This window comes from Vipera ursinii (assembly GCF_947247035.1).
Source record: "Vipera ursinii genome assembly, chromosome: 4".
Taxonomy (NCBI): domain Eukaryota; kingdom Metazoa; phylum Chordata; class Lepidosauria; order Squamata; family Viperidae; genus Vipera; species Vipera ursinii.
In genome coordinates this window covers 39,597,928-39,622,507 of record NC_139514.1, presented here as the reverse complement: position 1 = coordinate 39,622,507, position 24,580 = coordinate 39,597,928, and the positions used below count along the sequence as shown (strand labels likewise).

Sequence of the window (24,580 nt, the reverse complement as noted above, 5' to 3'; positions counted from 1 at the left end):
GCACGTTGTGGGCCTTATCCATTAAGGTGGTATACATACCTGGTGGGATCAAGAAAAAGGGCCTTCTCAGTTGTGGCCCCTTGTCTATGGAATATCATTCCCCCAGAGATAAACTTGGATGCCACCTTGTCACTTTTCTGTAAGGCCTGAAGACATAGTTCTGTCTGCGGGCCTGGGAACCACACGCTGATATACAGTAGAACCAATCAAATGGTTAATGACTTGTATGTGTGAGATTTTATGTTATGGTTTTGAGTTACCATGTGTGAATTGGGTAGCCATATACACTGTTTAATAAATAATAATTAATAAATAACACCTTGTCAGTCTGAAAGGGTATAACCAGTCTCCTCATGATTATTGATTATTATAACTAGCATTCCTGTTATCTTAAAATATAAATAGAATTTTAAAATCAATGCAGATTTTATAAGTCAATAAAAAGAACAAGTAAGCAACAGAAGCAATTTCTTAATAAAGGTTTTCACAATATAGCAACACCTCTGTAAAATCCTTCTTCACTGAACCAGCTTCACTTATAGTGGTACTCATAAAAACCCAATCAGATGACTGAAGCATATGGGGAAGCCAGTAAGTGTGGTTTAAATTTCTGGGACCCAAACCATTTAGTACTTGGAAAGAAGTCCTAGTACTTGAAATAGATAAAAATAACAAAGAAACAGTAAAATGGTTTGAAAACTGGCAATATATATTATTCAATAATTATGTCAGTTAAGAACTTTGCAGTTTTATTTCATGGAAGTTCATTAATCTCAATAAAATTTCTGCGATGACTGTTCAAATTGCTTTGTAATCATTAAACAAAACATTATCTCAGCTATGTTTTTTTTTGAAAAGTAAAGTTACAGAATAAATTTAGTTACAGTTAAATTAATATAATTTGCAATTAATTTTATTTTAATGGAATATATTAATCTTTGAGAGACAGAATATTCAAGATATTTAGGGTGAGATACAAAAAAAATGCCACAATATATTACTAGAATCATAGGCTGAACAGTGTCATGGATTTCGCCCCCCCCCCTCCAAATGCTCTGAGGATAGGATGATGCATACAGGGCAACATCTTAAAGCAGCCACTTAAAGTCTGTCTATTCTAAAAATGACAACATGTTGTAATATGGTCCAGTCTGAATAAGCTTTAAAAAATTAATTAATTTTAATTGTTAGCTATGGTAACAATTGTATCGCTGTATTTTATTGTTGTTAGCCGCCATGAGTCCTTCGGGAGATAGGGCGGCATATAAGTCCCATCAATCAATCAATCAATCATAAATAAATAAATAATAAATAAATAAATAAATGTTTTTGTTAATTTGTGATGATGTTTCGATGATACTGATATTTTAATCAGTATCATTATTTTTTACTATATAATTACTATTTTTTTGGATGCTGCTGTAATTTTTTGTATTTCATCAATTAGTAAAAAATTAAAATTTATGTGTGTCATAGAAAGATACTACTACATTTCCTCTCCAATCTGCTCTGAAATATCTTTTGAGAATCAAATCTGAAGCATTGTCCAATGCTTATCAAAAAGACATAGGTGCTAAGGTAAAACTTTGAATCACACCAACTATGCACATTTTTAAGGAAAATCTTTGGCTTGGTCTCTTCCAAAGAAGTACAATCTTACTTAAAAATGGTTCTTGATTTCCACCTGTATTGGCAACTTTGTCAATCTCTAAAATCCTGTTCTCATTAGAACTAAATGTAAGCTTATTTGCCCAAATCTATGCCAGTAACATATTTCATTTTGCAGCTTAATTTTCTTCTAGCTCTAATTTATGAAATTTAACACATCGTAAAATACACCCAAACCACCATTCTCAACCATTTATAATTATACTCTATTTTTCTGTGAAAATAGTACAATATACTTTACCAATTAGCTTCATCTTGGCACTGTAGCTTCCAAAATATCTTTCATCAGTTGTTGGAGTATGACATTCATACTCGCCAGCGTCCCTGTCTTGGAGCTGTGTTATGTGCAGCAGAGCATAATCCCCTTCAACTCTCTCCACGTAGATTTCTCCACTCCTAACACGTTGAGTGTAGATTGCATAAGGGAAGGATGGGTCCATGGTGCTGACAATCTGTACTTCTCTTTCTGGAGAAGATGGAAGATATATGGACCACTGAAAATTCTGTTGTGATGGTCCTTGATAACCGCTGACCTTGCACCAAATGGTGATGTGAGAATGTTCAGTGCGGTACAGAGGCCCTTCTTGAACGGTGACTTGACGCTGTGCAAACGACCACCCTAAGAAGAAAAAAAAGAAGTTAAATTTATTAACTACAGTATATTCCATTTTGGTTTATAGTTTCAAAGTACACCACTCATATTTTTCAAAAGGAGAGAAACAATATATAATCACTTGTAAAGACAAATGATATTTTGTCAAGACCAGGATTGGGAATAGCTCTATTTCCAATTAAGTCATAAAATAACATCAAAATATATTCTTATTCAGAAAAAGATATTAAACACATATCTGAATACAATGTTTTCCCATTCCCTCTACAATGCTGAATTGGTTAATATATCTGAATCTTCAAATTTTTGTAACGGAAAGTGTAGTAAGATTTAACAGAAGAAATAATCCCCAATGGAACACCAGGATGCTTCTGGACAGTTTATAATGCTACTAATCAAGATACATTTCCTCCAGTTTAATGGATTTTATTTGTTAAAACGGGGAAAGAACTCTGCATCTTGGCCTAAATGCTTGAGGAAAAAACCCAGCTCTTAACAGTCTTTGGGAAATGGTGGTGTTTCGTAAGACAGGCACTGCAATAGGAGTCACACATTCAATTCCACACATTGTTTAATAGAGGGGACCAGGAACACATCCACCATTGTGGGTCTGCTGAAATAGGCAGAAATCTTTGGGAAGAGTGATGGTCCTGGAAGTAACCTGGCCTCATGCAATGCATGGCTTTAAAGGAGAGTGTTGACCCTGAGCCATCTCACCTAAGGGTGGCCTAGTGTCAGTCTTCTCCTCTGCTATCAATACTAACTGGGACTCAGAAGAAGGAGGAGAATCTCTGCAAAACAGTGCCCTCCACTTCTAACCCCTAAAGCTGATCCCAAATGTCATCATGGCTTTTGAGATATTGATAGATCTGGGAGGACACTACCTACATATAGCCCTCTGAGCTCTTCCGAAGTTATCAAAAAGTATAACTTCAGCCTGAAACTCAACTGAAAAGAGCCCCTCATTATCTATCTACCTACCATTATTAATGCATAATAAAATGTGGACCAATTTCACCTGAAAAGCAATTCTTCATTGTTCATACTTCTGATCCCTATGCGAGCATAGGTTTTATGCTTGTTTTCAGTGGAATAGCGGAAAAAGAAAAGGTAACATTTATGGACATAGATGCTAATACCAGCAGCTTATACATGACTTTTTCCCCCAGAAACAAGTTAGGACTACAGACTAACACATATTTGTTTCTATTAATCAGATTTTATGTCCTTGAGAGTAAGTCTCCTGAATTACTTTTTAATAGAAACACTGGAATAAGACAGTTTTGTATTTTTTAAAAACACAACTACTGTTTCGGCATGCCAGAGATTGCACATGACAGCTTAAGCTTTGTTATAAAAACTAGAATTAAAGCTGGAGATTTACATTAAATAGATTTCCCCGTGATCTGCAACAAGCATAAAGCTTGAAAGAATCTGGCAGATCTGATAGACTTCCCTCTTGGCAATCACGACATGAAACAATCTCTTGGAGCTCTGATTAGTAGCATTTATTAGAAAGATTAAGGTTACACACAAAAAGATCTATTGTTAAATGGAAATCTATATATAGGCAATGTAAGGCACAAGATTGGTCTTTCTCACACTTTTTAATGCAAAGGGAATGAAAGGAGCTTGTGACAGTCAGAACACTTTGTTTTGGCAATTGTTACTGTAGACTTATCAGTGTGAGAAATTATTTCCATAATCCCTTCCTACCAGTCTAGTCCCAACTCCATATTCTGACTCACTTCCCCTAAAAAATGTTAAAGATCAGGAATATTTAACCATTTTTAAAGGTGATGTGTTTGCTTTAACCTGCAAAAGAACATAATGGAAATCCAGAAATGGCAACAAGTATTTGTCATCTCTTTGGACTACACTTTGTCAAGAATTAGACCAGTGGTGGTGAACCTATCGCATGCCGTCGCCCCAGCCCCACCTCCCCCGCGGCCACCTCCTCACCAGCAACCCCCCGTGGAGGAGAGTCACCCCCGGGCATGGCCCATACATAGCAGTGCAGCCAAGGACATGGCAGCTGGGCAGTGGGGACAAGACACTGCCCTCACGCCCCATCATGTGCAGATGATACTGCGGGGCACAAGTGGAGGGTGTGGCCGACATGGCGCTGCAGGGCCTCTTGGGTGATCTGCTGCGGTGGGCTGTGGAGGCAGTGGGTGGCCCTGCAGGAGGGCGGGGTGGAACATGGGGGGGCGAAGTGGGTATGGGGCGGGTTTTGGGCACTCGGTGTCTAAAAGGTTCGCCATCACTGAATTAGACTCTCCAGGAATGCTACTTCACTCTTATAAAATATAATAACAGAATCTTGAAAGCCTGTTCCAAGTTTCTTTCAATCCAGCTAAACAAAAACAAGGTCAAGTTATTTTGAGTTTATTTCCTCTCACTCGCTTCAATGTCTAAAGTACATACAACAATCTACTTTTTAAACGTTTATTTCTTTCTCATCTCTTCCACTTAATAGTTCATTCCCCCATTTCCCCCTTTAAAAGTTCTTTCATAACTTTCCAAGGTCAGCTCTAAATTCCTTTACATTAACCCACAACTGTGTTTATGGTGAATTTAACATAAAAAACTAGATTTCACACAGCCACTAAATGGAGTGCATAGTTACCATGACCATCTGTCATGTTGAAAAGCCAGCACCCTTCACTTAATTGGAAATGGTTCTGCTCAGTTTGTTTTTTTATACAGCGCAATAGTTTATGAAGTAAAAAACCTCCATTTCTTAGCACGAGATATTTGTAAACTAAGCATTTAAATACTATGCTAAAGTCAGCTCCACTTTTACTCTTATTAAGAAAACTCCAGTCTGTCTTATCAGCTAAAACTGTATTTAATTAAAAAAACATTTTCTCTGTGAATTGAAACTTTAATGTGATGGGAGAGCCTAGCATTTTAATGACCCTGAAAACATTGCTGATCAGAAGGTGTTGCCCTGATAGTGTCATCTTTTCCTGTTAAATTACAAGAGGTGTGTGAATCTAAAGGTAATCCACACAGCAGGGGTGCAGGTAGATGTGACAGCAGCTAATCTATTTAGGAAAAATTAAATCCAGAAAATACAACAGCAAGCCATTTCTGCGATGTTCAGAAAATTGTACAACTATGGGCAAAACATTTAGTTACAATATGCTAAAGTGCCAAATAATGAAATCTACTAATTAATGGAAAAGAACATTAAACTGGCAGAGATAAATCTGAAAGAGATGACGTCATCAAACTAAAGACAGCATAATGTTATTTTTAGAACTCAGGAAAGAATCAAATTCTTATCAATGGACATTCTTTTGCTATCTGTTAATGGAACAGGCTCCTCACCAGTTTTTATAGCTATAAGTAAGAAACTGAGATAGTGTTTGCCTTAAGAATCTAGGAGGGAAACTGAATTCTAAAGGGAAAAAATCCATTTAGGGAGAGTTCTACAATCTATCCTCTTTCAATAAATCTTAGTTGTTAAGATGGAATAATCAAGAACTATATAGTTGCAAGGAAGTTTGATAATTGAAATTTCAACATAGAGCTCTAATCTGCATGGATGATCCAATGATTATTTTACTCAATGTGAAATTAATTCTCTATATTTTGCACAGTCTGTAAAGCCTCCTTTTCTTTGCTATTGGCATGTAAACTGATCTTGCTTTGCCATGAATTACTGTCGAAATATATTCAGTACAGGTATCTTATATGAAAAATAATCAAAGAATCCATGTAAAGGGATGAGACAATTATGAAAATGAAAACAGAAAAATATCCACAATTTTATAAATAAAAAGATGCAAGCTGTTGTATACAGAGTTATCATGCAGTGAAAGCAGAGGATGAAAACTTAGAACTGAATACTGATCAGGTAGACCAGGGGTCCCCAACCCCCGGTCTGTGGACCAGTACCGGACCCCAGTATGCCAGCAACTGGTCTGCACAAGCAAAGCCCCATCCACAGGATGCAGGCAGCACACAAAACCAAGTATCCTCCAGTCTGTGGAAAAACCTCTCTCCACAGAACCAGTCCTGGGTGCCCAAAAGGTTGGGGAACTCTAAGGTAGACCATACTAGGAATTAACTCCATGGAAGGCTAAACTACTTATATGAGATTAAGTAGTTATAATAGAATCTAGCAAATCAGATTGTAATATACCTCCTACCCCTCTTATGTGAATTATGAAGTTCTCTGGCTGAGCTTCCTCCACATATTTTCTGCTTGTTGTGGACTCAAAGCATGCTCCCCCACCCCATTGTGGCTTTGGTAATGGATCTTTCCTGCTGTATATTTGTCAAGGTAATCTTTCCTATCTTCTACACTGGAGCTAAATTTCAAGCAAGAAAGGACAAGGAAAAGTATGATAATCAAGAATGTCAACAAGCAGAGCTCCACTAGAAAGTGAAATACAAAAGTCGAACGACCACTTATTAAACAGAAAAGTACCTAACGTAGATGAAATCTCCATCGAACTATGTAAAGAAGCAGGACTGTTAAATGTACAGTTACAAGCAAAAATCTGGAATTAGAACTGGACAACAGAATATTAATAGTTTGAGAAATGCAGACATCTAAATGGAAAAAAAACGTCTAGATTAATGTTAAATAGTAAGAAGGTAATGTCAAGCAATATGCTTAGTAAATTTACAGCTGACAGTTCAAAGCCATGAAGTGAAGATGATAAAGATCTTTACACATTTGTTTTCTTGAGCTCAAAAATAAAGATGAATGTGCTAAGGAAGGAGTAGATTTAATTCTTAAAAGGAGGGCAATAATAATCTTAGATAAAATAATGAACTGGAAATATTTCTGTGACAATATCAGAATAATTAAAGCAATGGTTTTTCTAATGGTAATGTCATAAAGCTACACTATGTGAAAGAGTAATATAGAAAAACAGATTTTTTAAAAAAGTTGTAGATTTGGAGACAGCTGCTGAGTGTCATGGAAAGAAATGCTGAAAGAACCAATCAATCAGTTACAGATTAACAAAGACAGACTGGTTTGTAAGGCAACCACCAGCAAACAGAAACATATTTTGGCATGTGATGTAAGCAAGTGATGAGACTAGGAAAACCAAAGTGGAAAGACTACAAATAAGGCGGATAGATAGAAGCAAGAAAGCACCAGAAAGTATCTTGTATCTTTGTCTGGCAGGGACACGTTAAGATAATGGTCTATGTAGTCTTCCCAGAACTGGACCCTACTTGAGAGTGCAGAACTGAAATATTTTGGTCCTATTATTAAGTTCAGAGTTGTACATTTTATGTTTTGAATAAGTTCATGTCTTTTCTAGTTACACAACAAGGAGGACCTTTGTCTGCTGACTTGGCCTGCTCAAAACTGTACTTCAACAATTTCTGGAGTGCTAATGTTTTTACCATGAAAAATGGCAAAAATTTCCATAGAACAAAAACAATTTCAAAAACTGCATTTTTCCCCCTATCATGGGTCAAAATCGACATAATTTGATTAACCATGAAAGATTATATTAAAAAGCAGATTCTATGACACAACATAGCTCTTCAGTACAGCAGAGTTTCTAATTCCTACGCTGCATTACTTCAAGTAAAATCTCTACGTGGCTTTTATTGCATATAGGTTTTTTTTTTACATTCTAATCAATGGCAATATTTCATTTATAACCATGGAAAAAATATAGTACTTACTAAAGCAATACCAATTAAATTAGCACAAAGGGATATGCACTTTTCACTGAATAGGAAAACAAGCACTCACAAATAAAAATGATGCCCCATAACGAGATGATTTGTTCGATTAAATTCCTCTAGTATTGAGCCTTTTGAGTAGGCTTGATCAGAAAACAAACTACACAAAGATTAGTGGAATTTTACTTTATTGATAGAGGTTATATTAACAGAATCTAGAAAGTTTGATAAGCAGACTCTTTCCCTCCTTAATCCAGGATTAAGATGGTCTTTATCTAATAACTTCTTCCTTCTTCATGTTGATCTCTGTACCGCTCTACACTTAAACATTCATAAGCTCTGATCTACCTTTTGTTATCTTTACACATTCCATGTGCTCAACAATTAAAAAGGCAAAGAGTACATAATTAACAAGGCATAGAAATTTTATTTAATTATTTCAATATATCCAAGATATCTGGACTTAAATGAGCATAGTTAATGAATAAAAAATATTGACTGACTCAATGGAAAAACATTATTTTTAAGTATCTCTACCAGACTGACAAAAAGTACTCTAAAGTGCATAAAGATCAGAAACAGTAGAAATGGCATTTCAGAATTACCGTACTGATTTTCTCAGTGAAAAATCCTAGCAAATTCATTTGTTGATTATCACACACATACTAACCTGTATAAAAAATAAATTGTGTGCTTTTCTAGCAACTGACTAGAAAATATATAATGCATTGACAGCTTTCTTTCACTGGAGTAATGCATTCTAAGCTTTTATTTTTGACCACACTTGAAGATTTATAAGCTTTCTAACAGATAGGAAGCAGCAGGTGTGAAGCTAGGTAAAAAATCGCATCGAATACTCGTTCAATTAGCACAATAGCCCAGCCCCTCACTCTGTGCTTTCTTCATTACTCTTTTCTTTCTATGCCAGTGACTGTATTTCACTCTGTTAAAACACTGAAGTTTGCAGACGATACAACAGTCATTGGTCTCATTCAAGAGAACGATGAATCTGCATTAGACCGGAGGTAGATCAACTGGCCCCATGGTACAGCTGGAACAATCTGGAGCTGAACACTCTTAAAACTGTAGAAATGATAGTAGATTTTAGAAGAAGCTCTCCTATTCTACCACCTCTTACAATATTTGGCAATACAATAACAACAGTAGAGAGAGACCTTCAAGTTTCTAGGTTCTCTTATCTCCAAGGACTTGAAGTGGACACCTAACATTAGAACCATCATTAAAAAGGCACAACAAAGAATGTTCTTCCTATGACAACTCAGAAAGCTCAGATTGCCCAAGGATCTACTGATACAGTTCTATAGAGGAATTATTGAGCCTGTCATTTGTACCTCAAAACTGTCTTGTTGCTGTTTGGCACAGCAATCGAACAGGCCAGACTTCAATGGATAGTTAGAACTGCAGAAAAAGCAATTGCAACCAGCCTGCCTTTCCTTGAAGACCTATACACTGCATGAACCAGAAAAAGGACTGAGGAAATATTTACAGACCCCTCTCATCCTGGACATAAACTGTTTCAACTTCTTCCCTCTGGATGCTGCTGTACGGCATTGCATGCCAAAACAAATAGACACAAAGATAGTTTTTCCTCGTGCCATCACTCTGCTGAACCCCTAATTCCCACAGCACTGTCTTTACCCACGTAGTAGGGCTGTATTGATATTATAATTCTTATATTTTCATCTTTCTCATCTTCTTATCTTTCCTACTACCTTCTCCTACTGGTATCTATGATTTATCACTTGTTGTATATTATGATTAACTATTGCAATTATGATCTATGATATATCACCTATCACTTTGTTGTTCATATGTACACTGAGAGCTTATGCACTGGAGACAAATTCCTTGTTTGTCCAATCACACTTGGCCAATAAAGAATTGTATTCTATTCTATATCCACAGATGGGAAGAACACTGCATTAGAAACTACTCTATTATAAACATATAAATACTAAGGTCAGGCATGTTAGAAAGCGAGGACAGAAGATAAAAGCAGACCTAAGAACTACCTTTATAAGATATGGCTCACAAAATGTCTTGTAGGGAACATTAAAGTCACTTTGTGGTAGCTTGTATTCCTTTTTCTTCTTGTTTAGGCAACATTTTCATTTTCTAAGAGAGGTCTTCTTAACAAGGTTACTAATCATCATGGTATTCTTCTGTAATCCACATTCAAGGTAAACTCTAGGTGACAAATAGAAGTCTTCATCTCCAACTGTGTGAAGTAGAATCAGTTTGATAAACTGTATGAACAGTACTGTATAAAATAAGGCTTAATACTGTAGGACTTAAAAAAAAGATAAGCAACTACACAAGCAAATGTCTTTGGTTGTGGCAGCCAGGTCTGAATATACTTCCAAATCCTTGGGCACACTTTTTAAGGGGGTCCTCTGCGTATTCCTATCCTAACCTCAGAATTACATTGGATGAGAAATGTACCATTTTAGGTTATCATGCAATGTGTTACCCCCAAGATGAAACGAAGAGATCAAATAAAATCAGAGATGTCAAACTCATTTTTTAAATCCCATTTATATCCCACCCTTCTCCAAAGACTCAGGGCGGCTTACAATTTAAAGCACAAATCAATGTGCTTAGCAATAGCCTTCATTCTATGTATATGCCTGCTTATTAGGGCTTTCGCCCCCCCCCAAGCGGCATTATTACAAAGTCAGCTTATTGCCCCCAACAATCTGGGTCCTCATTTTACCTACCTCGGAAGGATGGAAGGCTGAGTCAACCTTGAGCCTGGTGGGATGAGAACCTGCACTAACTGCAGGCAGCTGGTGTTACTTAAGGAGGCATTAGCCCACTGCTCCACTAAGGCTCTTCATGGGAAATAACTTTAGCTAACAGGAGAGGATACATGTCCAAACAAGAGCTTCTATTGCAGTCAGCATCCTTCATGATGTAGGACCGTTTTAGGAACTGACATTTGTGGATTTACAATATATTCTTCAAGAATGTAGACTGCACTCTCTGTAATGGAATAAAGGAGCTATATGGTCCCAGTTAAGCTATGAACACTAATCCAGTTGCAGCAAGACTTTAGCTGAAAATATGTTTAGCACAACAGGTACTAATAAAGCATCTCTAGTGTAATAAACAGAGTGCAGGGAAACAACAAAAAAAGATGTTTCCAGTATCATGTGTTAGGTGAGCAGTGAAAACTTTGGATTGAAAGCCAGTGATTGACAGAAGAGAGAAATTATATGGAATTAAGTAAACAAATTCTACCTATTTCCTTGAATGCGTGCTTCATTTTTCACCTTGCCTCTATTACTAAGAGACTTCCTCACAGGACAGCTATGACTTCCTACTCATTGGTAGTGGAATCTCTAAAGTAAAGATTACATACGACGTGCCAGCTCCCCATTTGAGAAACAACCTGGCAGAAATAGTGCTCTTGAATCAACAGATTCATGAGGAATTTCTACAGATAGTCTGCTTCTGTACATGGAAGCAGCTGACATTTTTGCATCTATCTCAGTGGGTTAGGATGCTGAGCTTGTCAATCAGAAGGTTGGCAGTTTGGCGGGTCGAATCCCGAGTGCCGCATAACAGAGTGAGCGCCTCTGTTACTTGTCCCAGCTTCTGCCACCCATCGCTATTATTGTTACATATCACATTGCTAAATATCAGAGGTACAGCTGTAAAGGTCTTTAAACTGAAGGTTTAAAAAAATGTGATGCTCAACCTACTTTTTGTATTTGGGACATATTTACTAATTTTCTATAAAGTTTGTTCTCAGAACTGTATAACTCTGCTCATCCTTATATTACTTTATATAAAATCTCATGGAATCAGTTCCTTGTGTTCTTTTTAATGTAGCTAGCCCAATAGTAAGGGACGTGGTGGCTTAGTGGGTTAGGATGCTGAGCTTGTTGATCAGAAGGTCAGCAGTTGGCGGGTCAAATCCCGAGTGCCGCGTAACAGAGTGAGCGCCTGTTACTCGTCACAGCTTCTGCCAACCTAACAGTTTGAAAGCACGTAAAAATGCAAGTAGAAAAATAGGGACCACTACGGAGGGAAGGTAACAGCGTTCCGTGCGCCTTTGGCGTCTAGTCATGCCGACCACATGACCATGGAGACGTCCTCAGGCAAGCGCTGGCTCTTTGGCTTTGAAACGGAGATGAGCACCGGCCCCTAGAGTTGGAAACGACTAGCACGCATGTGCAGGGGAACCTTTAACTTTACCTTAAGCAATTCAATGTGAGTTGGAATGCAAAAGTATCAGAATTTCAGCTCACAAGGAAGCTTCTGAACAGAGATGCCCTGCTGCAGACAACTGCACTGCAGCCATGGAGACTGACTGTACAATTATGTCACCAGAATAACTTGAAAACAGGCTAAGATGCTCACTACTTATGAATGTCATAGGCCACTATGTCTTCCGAACAGGGTTTCTGTCACTAAAATATAGGATAATCCTTCTAAACTAAGAAAATAAATAGCAATCAACAGGGTTGAATTTACCAATAATTTTAATGGTTAAGGCTAAATTCTACATAGCATTTATGTTTACATCTGAAATCATGTAGTTTATGTAAATATAAATATTTTAAACTGTGGATCTCAGAAAATAAAGTTTTCACCTTTGGGGATAAATTTGGTAAATATTTCATTTTGTATTGGGCAAAACGTTTGTACGGTACACTACTACCTACCATTAGTTTATGAATTAATACTATACTATATATCCATGGAAATGTGATAATTTTAAGCCTAAATATGTCAGTGCCTTTCCCCTTGACAGAAAGGTACATTGCAAGCCATAGTATATTTGTTCAAGCCAATTATCTGAAACTCAGTCTACCTATGAAAATAGGAGTAAAGAGTGTCTATTCTCTTATAAAATTCTGATACAAGGCAGCATTCAGTGAGCTACTGAGCAAATCATTCCCCCACAAAGCATCCCCCATTATATACCCTTAAATACCAAAAAGTTCTAGTTCTGACTCAACTGTCCATAAACCATTCTTTCAGAAGAACGATTTTCTTCTTCAATCTTAACAATTACTTGGAGATGTTTTTTCCTGTATTCCTGGAGTGGTTCCAGGTGATGGCTGTTACTATTCCCAATCTTCTCCATATGAAAATTATGTCTCTGACTGGGGATCAGTGGAGACCAAGAGTTATGAAGTGGTTTCATGACCCTTTTCAGACTAATTGGGATGAATGACATTTTAAGGTCCTTAGATCTTTTCTTCTGAGCAGATCATATGTTTCTAGAATCTGCTTAGTGAAAAATTTACTGTGATAAAGAGAGCCAAAGTTTTTGAGATTTATACAGGGCTGTTCCAGATTAGCCCAAGAAGTTTAATGAGGTGCTAGGGACACAATTACTTTTTCACATTCCTGTGTCATATAATAAATATATTTTGTTTATGAGGTAAATAAAACAAGCATTATACTTTGGTATTATTTATTCACACGTACACCATTTATATGCCAATAAGTTCCACTTGAATTTCCGATAACAGTGGCAAAAGATGCAAACACTTAGAAGACTGGAAAGGGACAGGCCTTTTGTAATGGAATTGTATTTGCATTCAAACTATTTTCTTTTTTTAAAAAAAAATTAAAAAGTATTCAAACATAAAATGCTTGAAGTTGTTAAAAAACATCAACTATTATATAGAAACAAGAAAAAGAAGCACTCTGAGAATGTCAATATCAATTCATGAAAAAATAACCGCTAATGCATTTATGTGCCCAGTATTAGACAATGTCTCACAGCCTAACAATCCATTACTGTTAAAAAGAACAAACCAAAAAAAATCTAGCTTGCTAGAAATATATTCATATTTTCCATTGAAACATAGACAGATAGATAGGTAGATAGATAGATATAGATATATATATATATATCAATCACTTTATACAGAAGTAAAATATTTATAGAATATTTTTTAAACACATTTTAATATTAAAAGATGCTTTCAATATACATAAAAAGGGGTTTGTAGGTAGCATAATCTGTATTGAACTAACCTTACTTACATAAAAATATAACCAGGAGACTCCAAAATAATTTTATGTCTGTTTTAATATTGTACTATACACCAAGGGTCCCCCAACCACCGGGCTGCAGGTCGCTATCAGGGCGCACCCCGTTCGAACAGCATGTGCGCACAACTCCACTTGTGTAAGTTGGCAGGCCCTTGCTCTGCCCTCCCACTGGTCCGCCAAGCCAGAAAGATGGGGGACTGCTACTGTACAGTATTGTCATTTTTATTGTTATTGTTAAAATAATAAAAGGTACATCGTACCAAGTATCTCTTTCCTTTTTCATACTGTACACTTTTTCATACTTTTCTTATTTCTGTGACATTACAGTTTAATGTTCTTTTTCTTCCTAGCATTTTTTAAAAATTAAATTAATTTTTATCCCACCTTTATTATTTTTATAAAAAATTCAAGGCAGTGAACATAGCTAATACTCCTTCTTCCAATTTTCTCCACAACCACTCTGTGAGATAGGTTGGGCTGAGAGACAGAGAGAGAGAGACTGACTCAAAGTTACCCAGCCAACTTTCATGCCTAAGGTGGGACTAAAACTTACAGTCTCCTGGTTTCTAGCCTGGTGACTTAAATATCAGAGCAAACTAGCTATCTTAATTTAATGTATATTAAGTTTCATTTAATTTATCCAAATTACATGAATTGTTTCTTTCTTTTACAAATAGAGGAGGTTTCATTAGCCAGACAGTTACAAATGATGTAAATGCCACATCATTTGAAAAGCCAAATCTTATTTCATACACAGTTTGTGGATGTCACCAGCACTATCTGGAACACTTTGTATCCTCTTGTTAGTTTTTTAAAATTATATTTTTCTAGGTCAATAATCCATTACTTCTGTAATATTATCAAGATTTCCCTTAAAGCAATCTTGCAGCTATAGCAAATTGAAATACAGGATCCACCCACATAGGGTGAAGATTACCCTACATCCATATAGAAAATCCATATGGCAACAAGCTTCATTGAAAAATATTGAACATTGATTCATTTTTTTTCTGTACATTTAAAGTTGTTTTTATAAAGCACCACTTCATTTTCGATGTAAATTCATCCTTTATCACTTGGTGGACAATAACATTATTTTGTAATATTTATTTAAATACCACCCATCTCTTTTAAAGTTGATCAAAGATGCAGCACGGGTCTCACATGTTTAAACCACATCAACTGAGATGAGTTCAAAATTTTCCATAAAGATTTTGGTAGAGCAATAATTGTTATAGCATAATTGATTCTGGGAATTCACGGGACTTGTGCTGCAAGATACAGTAGTAGTGGGCACATAGACTAGCTGCTTGTCTGAAAGGATTTAGGTAATTCACAGAGGAAAAGTATGCCAATAGCTTTTCCGAACTATTATGTCTCTTGTTTCTGGGACAACTGCATTATTTGTCCTGGGAACAATAATCTGTAAGCAGTATTTTCAGTAATGGCAAGTGTGTTTATAGGCTACAGCTTGCAGATCTGGGGACTCAATGTCTTCAAGCACGGATTGTAGATTATGAATATTTGACCTGTTCTTCAATATTATATAACTCCTATTCCAGCTTAGATTGTTTCAATATGAAATTAAGCAACCTATTCATATTATGTAATATATTAAGCAAAGCTTAGTACAAAATATTCAGACTAGTTAGGAAATAATTTAAGTGGTAAACTTATAGAACCATGAAACTTCTTTTCAAATCTCATTGCTCTTCCCAGGGTAACCAATCCGGTTCAGGCAAGATGTTTTCCTAAGGGTCAGTCCAGCTGACAGTAGGTCTCCTCACAAAATATTGGTAATGTATTTGCAATATTTAATACTAGCTTTTGTAGGATGTAAACAAGAGTAAAAAGATCTTAGGACTTAACAGATATTATGAACAGTATATGCTGAAACAATATTCTAGCACTTCACTGTTCAGCGAAAAGAAGCTACAAAAGAGTATATTACATTATGTTATATTATAGTACTTCATAGCCCCATACTATCCTATCATTGTTTCAATCCAAACTAATTTGATTATATTCATATAAATACATGATTGATCACATACATACATACATTTAACTTCTTGTTACTCTCTCCTGCTCACAGAAACAAGTACAGCAACAGCTTATTCTTAACTGAAAGGCATGCAGGCGATCAAGATGGCTCTCAAGTGTTTTTCAGCCGAGACTGATGGTCCACCACACTTGGCTTTCTCTTTTCTCACATGCTTTGCTAGCTAGTTTTTCTATTTCTCAGATTATTTTTTATCCTAAATTCTTTATGCAGTGTTTTGATGATTAACAGCACTTTTCTTTATAAGGAAAATGAGTATAGAATCCCCAGCATTTGCATTACTTTTCTTTAGATCAGAATGGATTTCTCTAAATATAGCCCTCCAAATTTTGTTGGACTGCAGCTTTCACCATTCTTCAAGACTGCTAATGCGGGATAGAACTGATGAGCACCAAAATTCAACAGGTTACAGATCTGCTATAGATTATAGCATCAATCATCCAGTACTACCCTTTAATCCTACTGTGGAATTAATTAAGCTTCTGTATAAATGTTTTACTTGCATCCATGTCCACATCCAAAGCTGCAGGAACAGAATGCAAGAAACAAAGCATATGTAAACCTATGGCTTAACTTAATTTTGTATTTTGTCTCTTCATATGTACATAAAAGCTGAATGAGTAAAGGAATGAGATGCCTAATTTCTTTTAGAACTCTGATTTGCATATTTTAATATTAATTTTACAGCAGTATCCTTGAATATGTTTCAGACAAACAACATTTTGAGAATCTTTTCAACTTCATTCACTAGGCTTGTAATCTTAAGAGCTGAATATTTTGACAAAAAAATGGCCAAAAGAAACAATAGATATATTCAGCAATATCATGAAAAAATAAATATTCTTTAAACTTCCAATACTTTTCAGAGGAACATCAACCTCAGTTTTGCCTTAAGAAACATTTGTTCTTCTTCCCTATATCTGATAAACTTTTACTCTTACCTAGAAAGAACAAAGGCATTGAAGCACAAAGGGAGCAAGATACCAGTGCAAAGATAAGAGTCAAAACACACACCCAGATTATTACAAAGGGCTTTTAGCAATTTAGAGAAGAAAACCAGTCATACTGTTGCAATTCAGGCTAGGTAATGCCTTGGGGCCATATATAGTTTTGGTGACAAGAAGCAGGTCAATCATGATACAGCATTTGTGTCTGGGAAATTTATGCTCCTCCCAGAAAATGTAGAAATCTTACATAAGAAAGAGGAAAATAAATTTGCAACCTTAATTTTTGGTAATACCTTGAGTGTGCCTTGTGCCACAGAGATTATGTCAGAATGCATTAAATTACTTTTAGGTTTGTCACCTTTCCTTTCCAGGACGTTTTTTTTATATAATTTATACAAATATGCAGTGGCAGTCAACAGAATACATCTTCTGAAACCTCTGTCCTGAAACATTCTTATTTCTGATCATCATCTTTTCAGACAGAATAGTATTTCTATTTTCTAAAAAGTTCAAATCACTACTTTTCTGCACATAAGTACAAATAGGCTTTTCTCAAGACTTTATTCAACCTACATATTATCACGGAAAACAGCAAGAATTCAGACATAAGATCTGAAATTGCCTGTGAAAGCTATTCTTATACTTAATGGAGAACCAAGTAACAATAATCTCATAAACATCTAATAGACAGTTTCAACTGTGGTAGGCATGCTGAAACCTCATGAACACTTGTCAACCTTAAAACTCTTTTTACAGTGATTTCAAGGCCTCTTCAATGAAGCTGTTGGACATTTGCAACAATTTAATGGTGCAGTACCCAGTTACAAGTTGTTTCCTAAAAATAATGAAAACTCAATATAAGTTTCCCAGAAACAGAAATTGTTGTGTATGTGCATGTTGGATATTTCTGAGTATATATAGAAACTCTGGCTAAGGGTTCTGCTATCTCTTCTAAAAAATATTTTTGAGTTCTCCTCCCATATCTATTTGCCAAAATTGGAAAAAATATAAGATTTATTATGGGTTCTGCATTTTTGCAGAGTTACCAATTGTGAGGAGACAATGATCTGACCAATATAAGTTTTTAATCAAACTCTCCATATTCCAGGTCCTATAAATTGGCACTATTTATTAAGGGTCAGTGAAGCAGCTATTGACACAGTTCTGTGAGAAACGGATAGAAAGATTATGCATATAAATTCAGAGAATCCCCACAGTTTACGCTATATTTTATAAATATAGTGTTAGCCACTGGTGGGAGCCTCAGGAAATGCAAAAACTACTCATAATCCAAGAAGAAAATGAATCCTCTAACTTTAAGCTTATTGTGCTTTATTTTCTATATATTACTCCACATGTATTAGTATCACTCTCTCTGTTATGGGAAGAAGTCAATCTTAGAAACACATGTAGGCCTAGTGGTGCCTGACAGAGACATTAAAGAGTGTCATTACTATGCAAGGATTATTTATAATATTATACCCCATTTCTCCCCATTATATACTCAGTATGATGAAGTGCCACTTTCTTAAAGCCTTGGAATTGAAGCACTGCTGTGCCAGCAAAAGAAAATCAGCAGTATCCTCTGTAAAACACCCACATGCCAGATGAGACTTTTCAATCCACTGCACTATGGGGAACAAGAGGGAAGAGCTGCAATTTCCCCATAATTACACCATCATCTTTCATTGCTTTCAGAACTCACAATTTCACTTCCAATTTAGAGAGGCTTACGAAAACATAAGCAAATATTATAATTGTTTTTATGGCCATTTTTCTAAATTCTATGAGATGGAATTAACACTCTGGACAAAGTCATCTTTCTGAATCATTAGAATATTCAAGCCACAGAACAAGTTAAAGTTTTGATTTCATATTATGCCATCTTCTCTCTTTAAGAAAGCAAATCAAATTCATCCCAACTCTTCAAGTTTTCTGGGGACATGAACACAGCAAGTCCTTCAGACCACATGAAATCCTTTTATAAATTATGTCATCAGTGTTAATATGCTGACTGAAGATGTCTGAAGAATTAGATACCCTTCACAGAGATTATTTCCTATATCTGCCCTATATAGATCACCATCATTTTTTTTATCAAGTTGAAGGAACTAAGATTTACCAACGTACTTTAATGTAGCCATGCAATTTGCTATTCAAGAGGGACAGTTAATTTAAACTGAACTACAGTTCTCTTAAAAGATGCTTAAAAGACTGACAAAGTTGAAACTAATTTATATTTGTCTTTTGTTTTAAAGCCATTGCCAGAACCCTGAATTTTCTGATCATTTGAAAAGCTAGGAAGGTCTTTAGTAATACAGAGCCCTCTACTGTTTTGCTGTAACACCAGCGTTAAGGACAGAACAAGTATCTGCCATTAGACTGCATTGGTTATGATAATACTGTTCTTAAACCAGAAAGATTTAATGTTCAAACTTACTGTATTTGTTTAATAAACAACTCTGATTTATTCATGTCATTTTTCAGAATACAATAGACTTGTCTGCAGGCTACAACTTTAGGAAAACATTACAGCACTGGAATGTAAGACTGTTTTACTCTTTAATAAAAATAAGCCTAAAGATTGTGGCTCAAGCAGAACATTTGTTGAATATTATTCATTTTTATAGCAATATAGCAATAATAATGCAATTATTTCCACAAGATTAAAATTCCCTACCACGCAGAACCAAAGAGGCTTCTTGGATGAGAAGCAAAACATTTTCAAGGAAAAAACCAAGAAAGTCTAGTTGCCTTTTGAAAAAACGCCTTTGGGACAACCATGACCTAGATGATTAAGAGTCTCAACAGACATATTCCCACAAGAGTTTACCAGCTCACATAGGCATCTATAATACTAGACAAGGAAGGACATATGATGAGATGTACATTGCAACATCATGATGCAAACCCTGTAACACTGTACAAGTCTAGGAGGGTAGGATTTGCATTGTGATGTTACTGTGCGTGTGTCAGAATTTGTACCTATCATCATCTTTAGTCACTTATACCCAGTATGTAATAAATTGGGTTGAGCAGTTTAGGAAACAAATCACTACTCATAAAACAATTTCTTAAAACAAGTTCACCAACTGCACAGTAGTTACTAGATTTATTCAGAAGGAATTTTTCAATGCTTTATTGGTGGGACTTTCATTATCTGCATTTTGCTATATCCATTTTTATTCAACAAACCACTTGTATCTAGTTGGAACACTATGTACATGAACTTTGGAAAATGTGGGTGTAATTTTTTTTCCCACCACTTATACTGCCTCCATAAAGTAAATATAAGGGCAAGTCTATCTCTTGGCCATAAAAATTCTGATACTTTATAGAACTACATGAACTATCACTTTGTCCATTTTCAAGATATGCAGTTCCTTAAAACACTTGACAACAACACTACAAATCACTTGATGGCAGGCAGAGACTGCAGTACTGAGTATTCACATAACATTCTCCTAGTTTTAATTTAGCCAGATCTCTACCTTTTTGCAAAAAGTAAAGCGTAGCTTTTTTTTTCTTCAGAAACAAAGGCTGCAATGCTACACACTTTTACCTGGAAGTAAACATTACAGAAATTAGCAGAACTTTCCTTTGAATAAGATTTTTAGCACTTTAAAGATTAAATATATATCATAATATACATTTCTGGCATACATTTCGTACATCTAGCATCTTGTCCAGCAGTCTTTATGCCATAGCTAATATTGGGTTTTACTATTTTGCAAGATACTTAAGTTGTTCTCACTGAAAAAAATATACTGACAAGCCACATTAGCATGATCCAAAAAAAATCTAGCTTCAACAATCTCATGTCTTGTGTTTCATTTCTATAATTGTTTTCAAACATAAGGTGGTACCCAGATTCAAAAGCCAGACAGAAATCTGTTTGAGGCACAGCAGAAAAGGCCAAGACACTGCTTTCAATACCCTCACCAAACTTTATATCCTTGCCCAGAAAGAGTTACAGAACACTGTACCAGCTATAATCTCATTAAATCCATTGTGTTAAATAAGTTCCTTTTCTTCCTCTTATTCCAGCATCATCCCAATAATAGAAAATTGTTCAATCACATAAGAAAACACAGTTGGGGGAAAAAAACCCTAATGATAAGTCAAAACCTGCCAGATTTTTGACAGAGATAAGCAGTTTCTTACCCAGAAGCATGAGAGATGTCAGCTCCAGCAGAAGGTACCTCATCTTTGTAGCAAAGAGAAGATGAAAAGGCATCACTTTCCCACTAGCACTCTTCCTTATTCTTTTATCTTCTGCTGTCAAAAATACCAACTGGTTTATATTTCCAAAGACAAATATTCTGATATGGTAGAAAGACAGGAAACAGGACTAAAAAGGAGGAAAAATCAGTGAAGTCCAGGCTCAGTGGAAGATGCAGAACTGTCTTCAGAGGCTAAATCTTTGTTCCAAAAAAAAAAAAGACTCCTTTGCCTTTCTAAATCCTGACACATTACGTTTTGCAGCACCTAGTTTTTATTTTTCCCCTCTACAGCACCTTTTGGCATGCACCTCCCTTTCTTGATCTGTCCTCCTGGAAACAAGAAAAGTGCACAAAATGCGTTTCGTCTATTCCACTTTACAAGACAGAGTAGCCTCTCAACTCAGGCGGTGCTTGATAAAAACTAGACGGATTAAGCAAGTTCTTTTGACATTTTTTGGGAAGTCCCCAGAGGATCAATCCTTGCATACAGGAATTGGAGTCTTGGCAATTTTCCTTCCGGGGAGAGGCACAGCAAGGTCCGATAACTAAAGCTCGGAAAGATCTTTTCCTCGGAAAGATCTTTTCCGCAAATAAGCCACCCAAAGATGCCACTTCAGCAGCTGGTTGTCTTCAGTCTGGATGCCTTTCTTAGGTGCCAAGAGTTGACATCTGCTTCTTCCTAAGAAAGGAAGAGGGGGGTGGTGGTGGTGGAAAGAGAGATGAAAACTTATAGAGCAGAGGAAAAGAATAAAACGGAACTCTTGCTGTGGATTTTCCTCCTTCGGGGCCGCGAATGCAGAGATTTGAAAGGGACGGTCGAGGCAACTGGAGAAACGGAGCTCAGCAGAGCGACGGCGCTCTCTCTCTCTCTCTCTCTCTCTCTCTCTCTCTCTCCCTCCCTCCCTCCCTCTCTCCCTCCCTCCCTCCCTCCCTCTCTCTCTCTCTCTCTCTCTCTCTCTCTCTCTCTCTCTCTCTCTCTCTCTCCTCCACCCCAAGAGCATCAGCATAACGAGGAAAGACCAGCCCGCTATTGTTTCAACCTCTTACTCAAGAGAGCCGCCTCCCATTTTCCTCAAACTGGAGAGAAGGGTTTTTAACAGGGCACCCTCTGCAAGAACGGCTGGTCGGCAAGAGCAGGGGCGGAGGTGGGAGTCTGGGACCAAGCCGGGGAAAAAAAAAAACAACGCCAGAGGAGCAAACAAGACGCAGTGAACTGCCCCGAGATGACATCTGCCGGGAGTCCGGCAGATTGCGAAGCCCGCGGGGTTGCCCTCCGAAGCCCCCCAGCGCAGTCGAAGGGTCCGCGCATCCAGAAGACCGCACCAAGGGGGCGGGCGGGAACCCAAACACGCGTCGTCCGGGCTAAAGCTTCGCCACTTATCCCGAGAAACCCGATTGTTCGCTCTCCCCGCCGACTCCCTTCCCCACGTGCCCTGCTTTTTTTTTTTTTTTTTTTTTTTTTGCTTTTCGCCCCTCGCAGCGGCCAGCCAAGACTTGGCCGGCGGCGGCGGCGGCTGCCGCCGTGCCGCCTTTTTCGCTCCGCGCTTGGCGCTACTTCAACTAACCTGTCCGCTCTGGGTTCCTCCCCTCAGCCCGCCGCCGCCGCCGCCGCCGCCTTCTCCTCCTCCTCGGCGTCTCCGCTCCGGCTTCATTCTCTACTCAACGCTGCTGCAAGGGGGTGCAGAGCGTTTCCTCCCGGCTTGGAAGCTCCGCCTCCTCAGTTACCTCCCTGTTGCTGCCCTTTTTTTCCCCCGGCGCCCGCCTCCCGTTTCTCCCTCGCCTTTCTTTAATTTTAATTTTAATTTAATTTTTATACCGCCCTTCTCCCGAAGGACTCAGGGCGGCGTACAGGGCGGCGTATGCAATAAAATACAATATCTACAAATTAAAAAGATATTCAATACAACGGCCCGATTTTCATAAACGACGAAACGTTAAAAACCCCAAACCCATCAAGACCACCTTTTTTCCCTTGGTACCTTTCGCCTTCGCCGTTTCCTCCGGCGAAGTAAGAAAAACTTGCCGACCGGAGAAAGGAGGGAGCGGGGAAGAAGGCCTTTTCGGACGGGCCGCTAAAGAGAAGTTTGGGGACTATGCCGTTCGAGCTGTGTGGAGCCGGCTTCTTTTGCAATGCCGGCCCTCTTTGCCGACGAGGCGGCGAAGAAAGTCAAAACGGGGCTGGTGCGGGCTCCCTTTGAATCGTTTAAAAATCAGGGGTCTTCAAACTTGGCCCTTTTAGGACTTGTGGACTTCAACTCCCAGAATTCCTCAGCCAGCGAAGCTGGCTGAGGAATTCTGGGAGTTGAAGTCCACAAGTCCTAAAAGGGCCAAGTTTGAAGACCCCTGGACTTTAAATCGTTGCGATCCTGCAAAAGCTAAGCCTTGCTGCGCGTCCGCAGAGTTAGATCAGCCTAAAGCGTTGGGCTGCTGGATGTTTATGAATCGTTACTCAATCGGGAATTTATCGAAGGGTGGCACTGAAAACCGACTTGTGTTTACAATGCCACAAGTTTTAGAGAGCAAACGCTCAGCGCTTGGCGCAAATGTTTCCGTGCGTCTGAGAGCAAACAAAATGCAATGCCTGTATATAATTAATGCAGCTGCGATGTCGGAGCAAACCCAATCGGCTGCTTCGGTCTAGAATAGATTGAAGCTTAAAACCGTAATATCCAAAGTTTGCAGAAGATGTAGCCAACGTGGAAAACTCTTTAAGTATGCAGTTTTAAACACTTGAAAGAAGAAAGAGACGGATAACGTTTGCCAGAGGCGTTTGTTTCGTCTTTACGCTTTAAAAGCAATACAATATATTTTCAATGCATTGTTGCATGTTGCAAAGGTGACGGTATATATATATATAAACATGTTGCAGCAGGACCCGGAAAACGGCAGAAGCTTCCTTCTCTGTTTCTGCTTGCAAGGCAATTTGCAAGGAAGTAAAAATGGGCAATTCTGCGTGTTATTAATGAACAGACTTAATGTTGTGCTTTAATCCACTAAGCATACCGCGCACGTTTTTTTTTAACCAAATGTGTTTTGATTCATTTTAGTTTAATGCTGTAGGAGAGACTGTACTTTATAGATTGGGAGGAGGGGGGAAAGAAAATCACTGCTCCATGATGCAAATAAAACATATCTTACTTTGACTTAGCAATTTGGCACTAGTCTTTTTCTTCTCCTTCTGACCTTTGCTCACTTATAGACTTTATAACCTGACTAAATAATGTTGAACCTACGTAGAGAAGGGATGGGCTGTGTAGAAATGCACAAAATTGGGATTTTCTCAATATTTCTAAGAAAAACAGCTTGCACCCTCCATTACTCATCTATTCCCAAGCTTCATGATTCAGCTTACAAAAGACAAGTTGAA

General features: G+C 37.5%; 1 protein-coding gene across 1 annotated transcript in view; it reads right to left on the bottom strand.

Moving 5' to 3' along the window:
* IGSF3 (immunoglobulin superfamily member 3) overlaps positions 1 to 22,895 on the bottom strand; it is a 110,101-nt gene extending 87,206 nt beyond the window's left edge. Inside the window, exons 1-3 of the mRNA XM_083361901.1 lie at positions 22,779 to 22,895; positions 21,155 to 21,892; positions 1,910 to 2,287 (exon numbers count right to left, since the gene is read on the bottom strand). Of these exons, the coding sequence (XP_083218027.1) occupies positions 1,910 to 2,287; positions 21,155 to 21,227 (451 nt within the window). The 5' untranslated portion in view covers positions 21,228 to 21,892; positions 22,779 to 22,895. The remainder of the gene's footprint in view (positions 1 to 1,909; positions 2,288 to 21,154; positions 21,893 to 22,778) is intronic.
* Between the last annotated feature and the right edge of the window lie 1,685 nt (positions 22,896 to 24,580).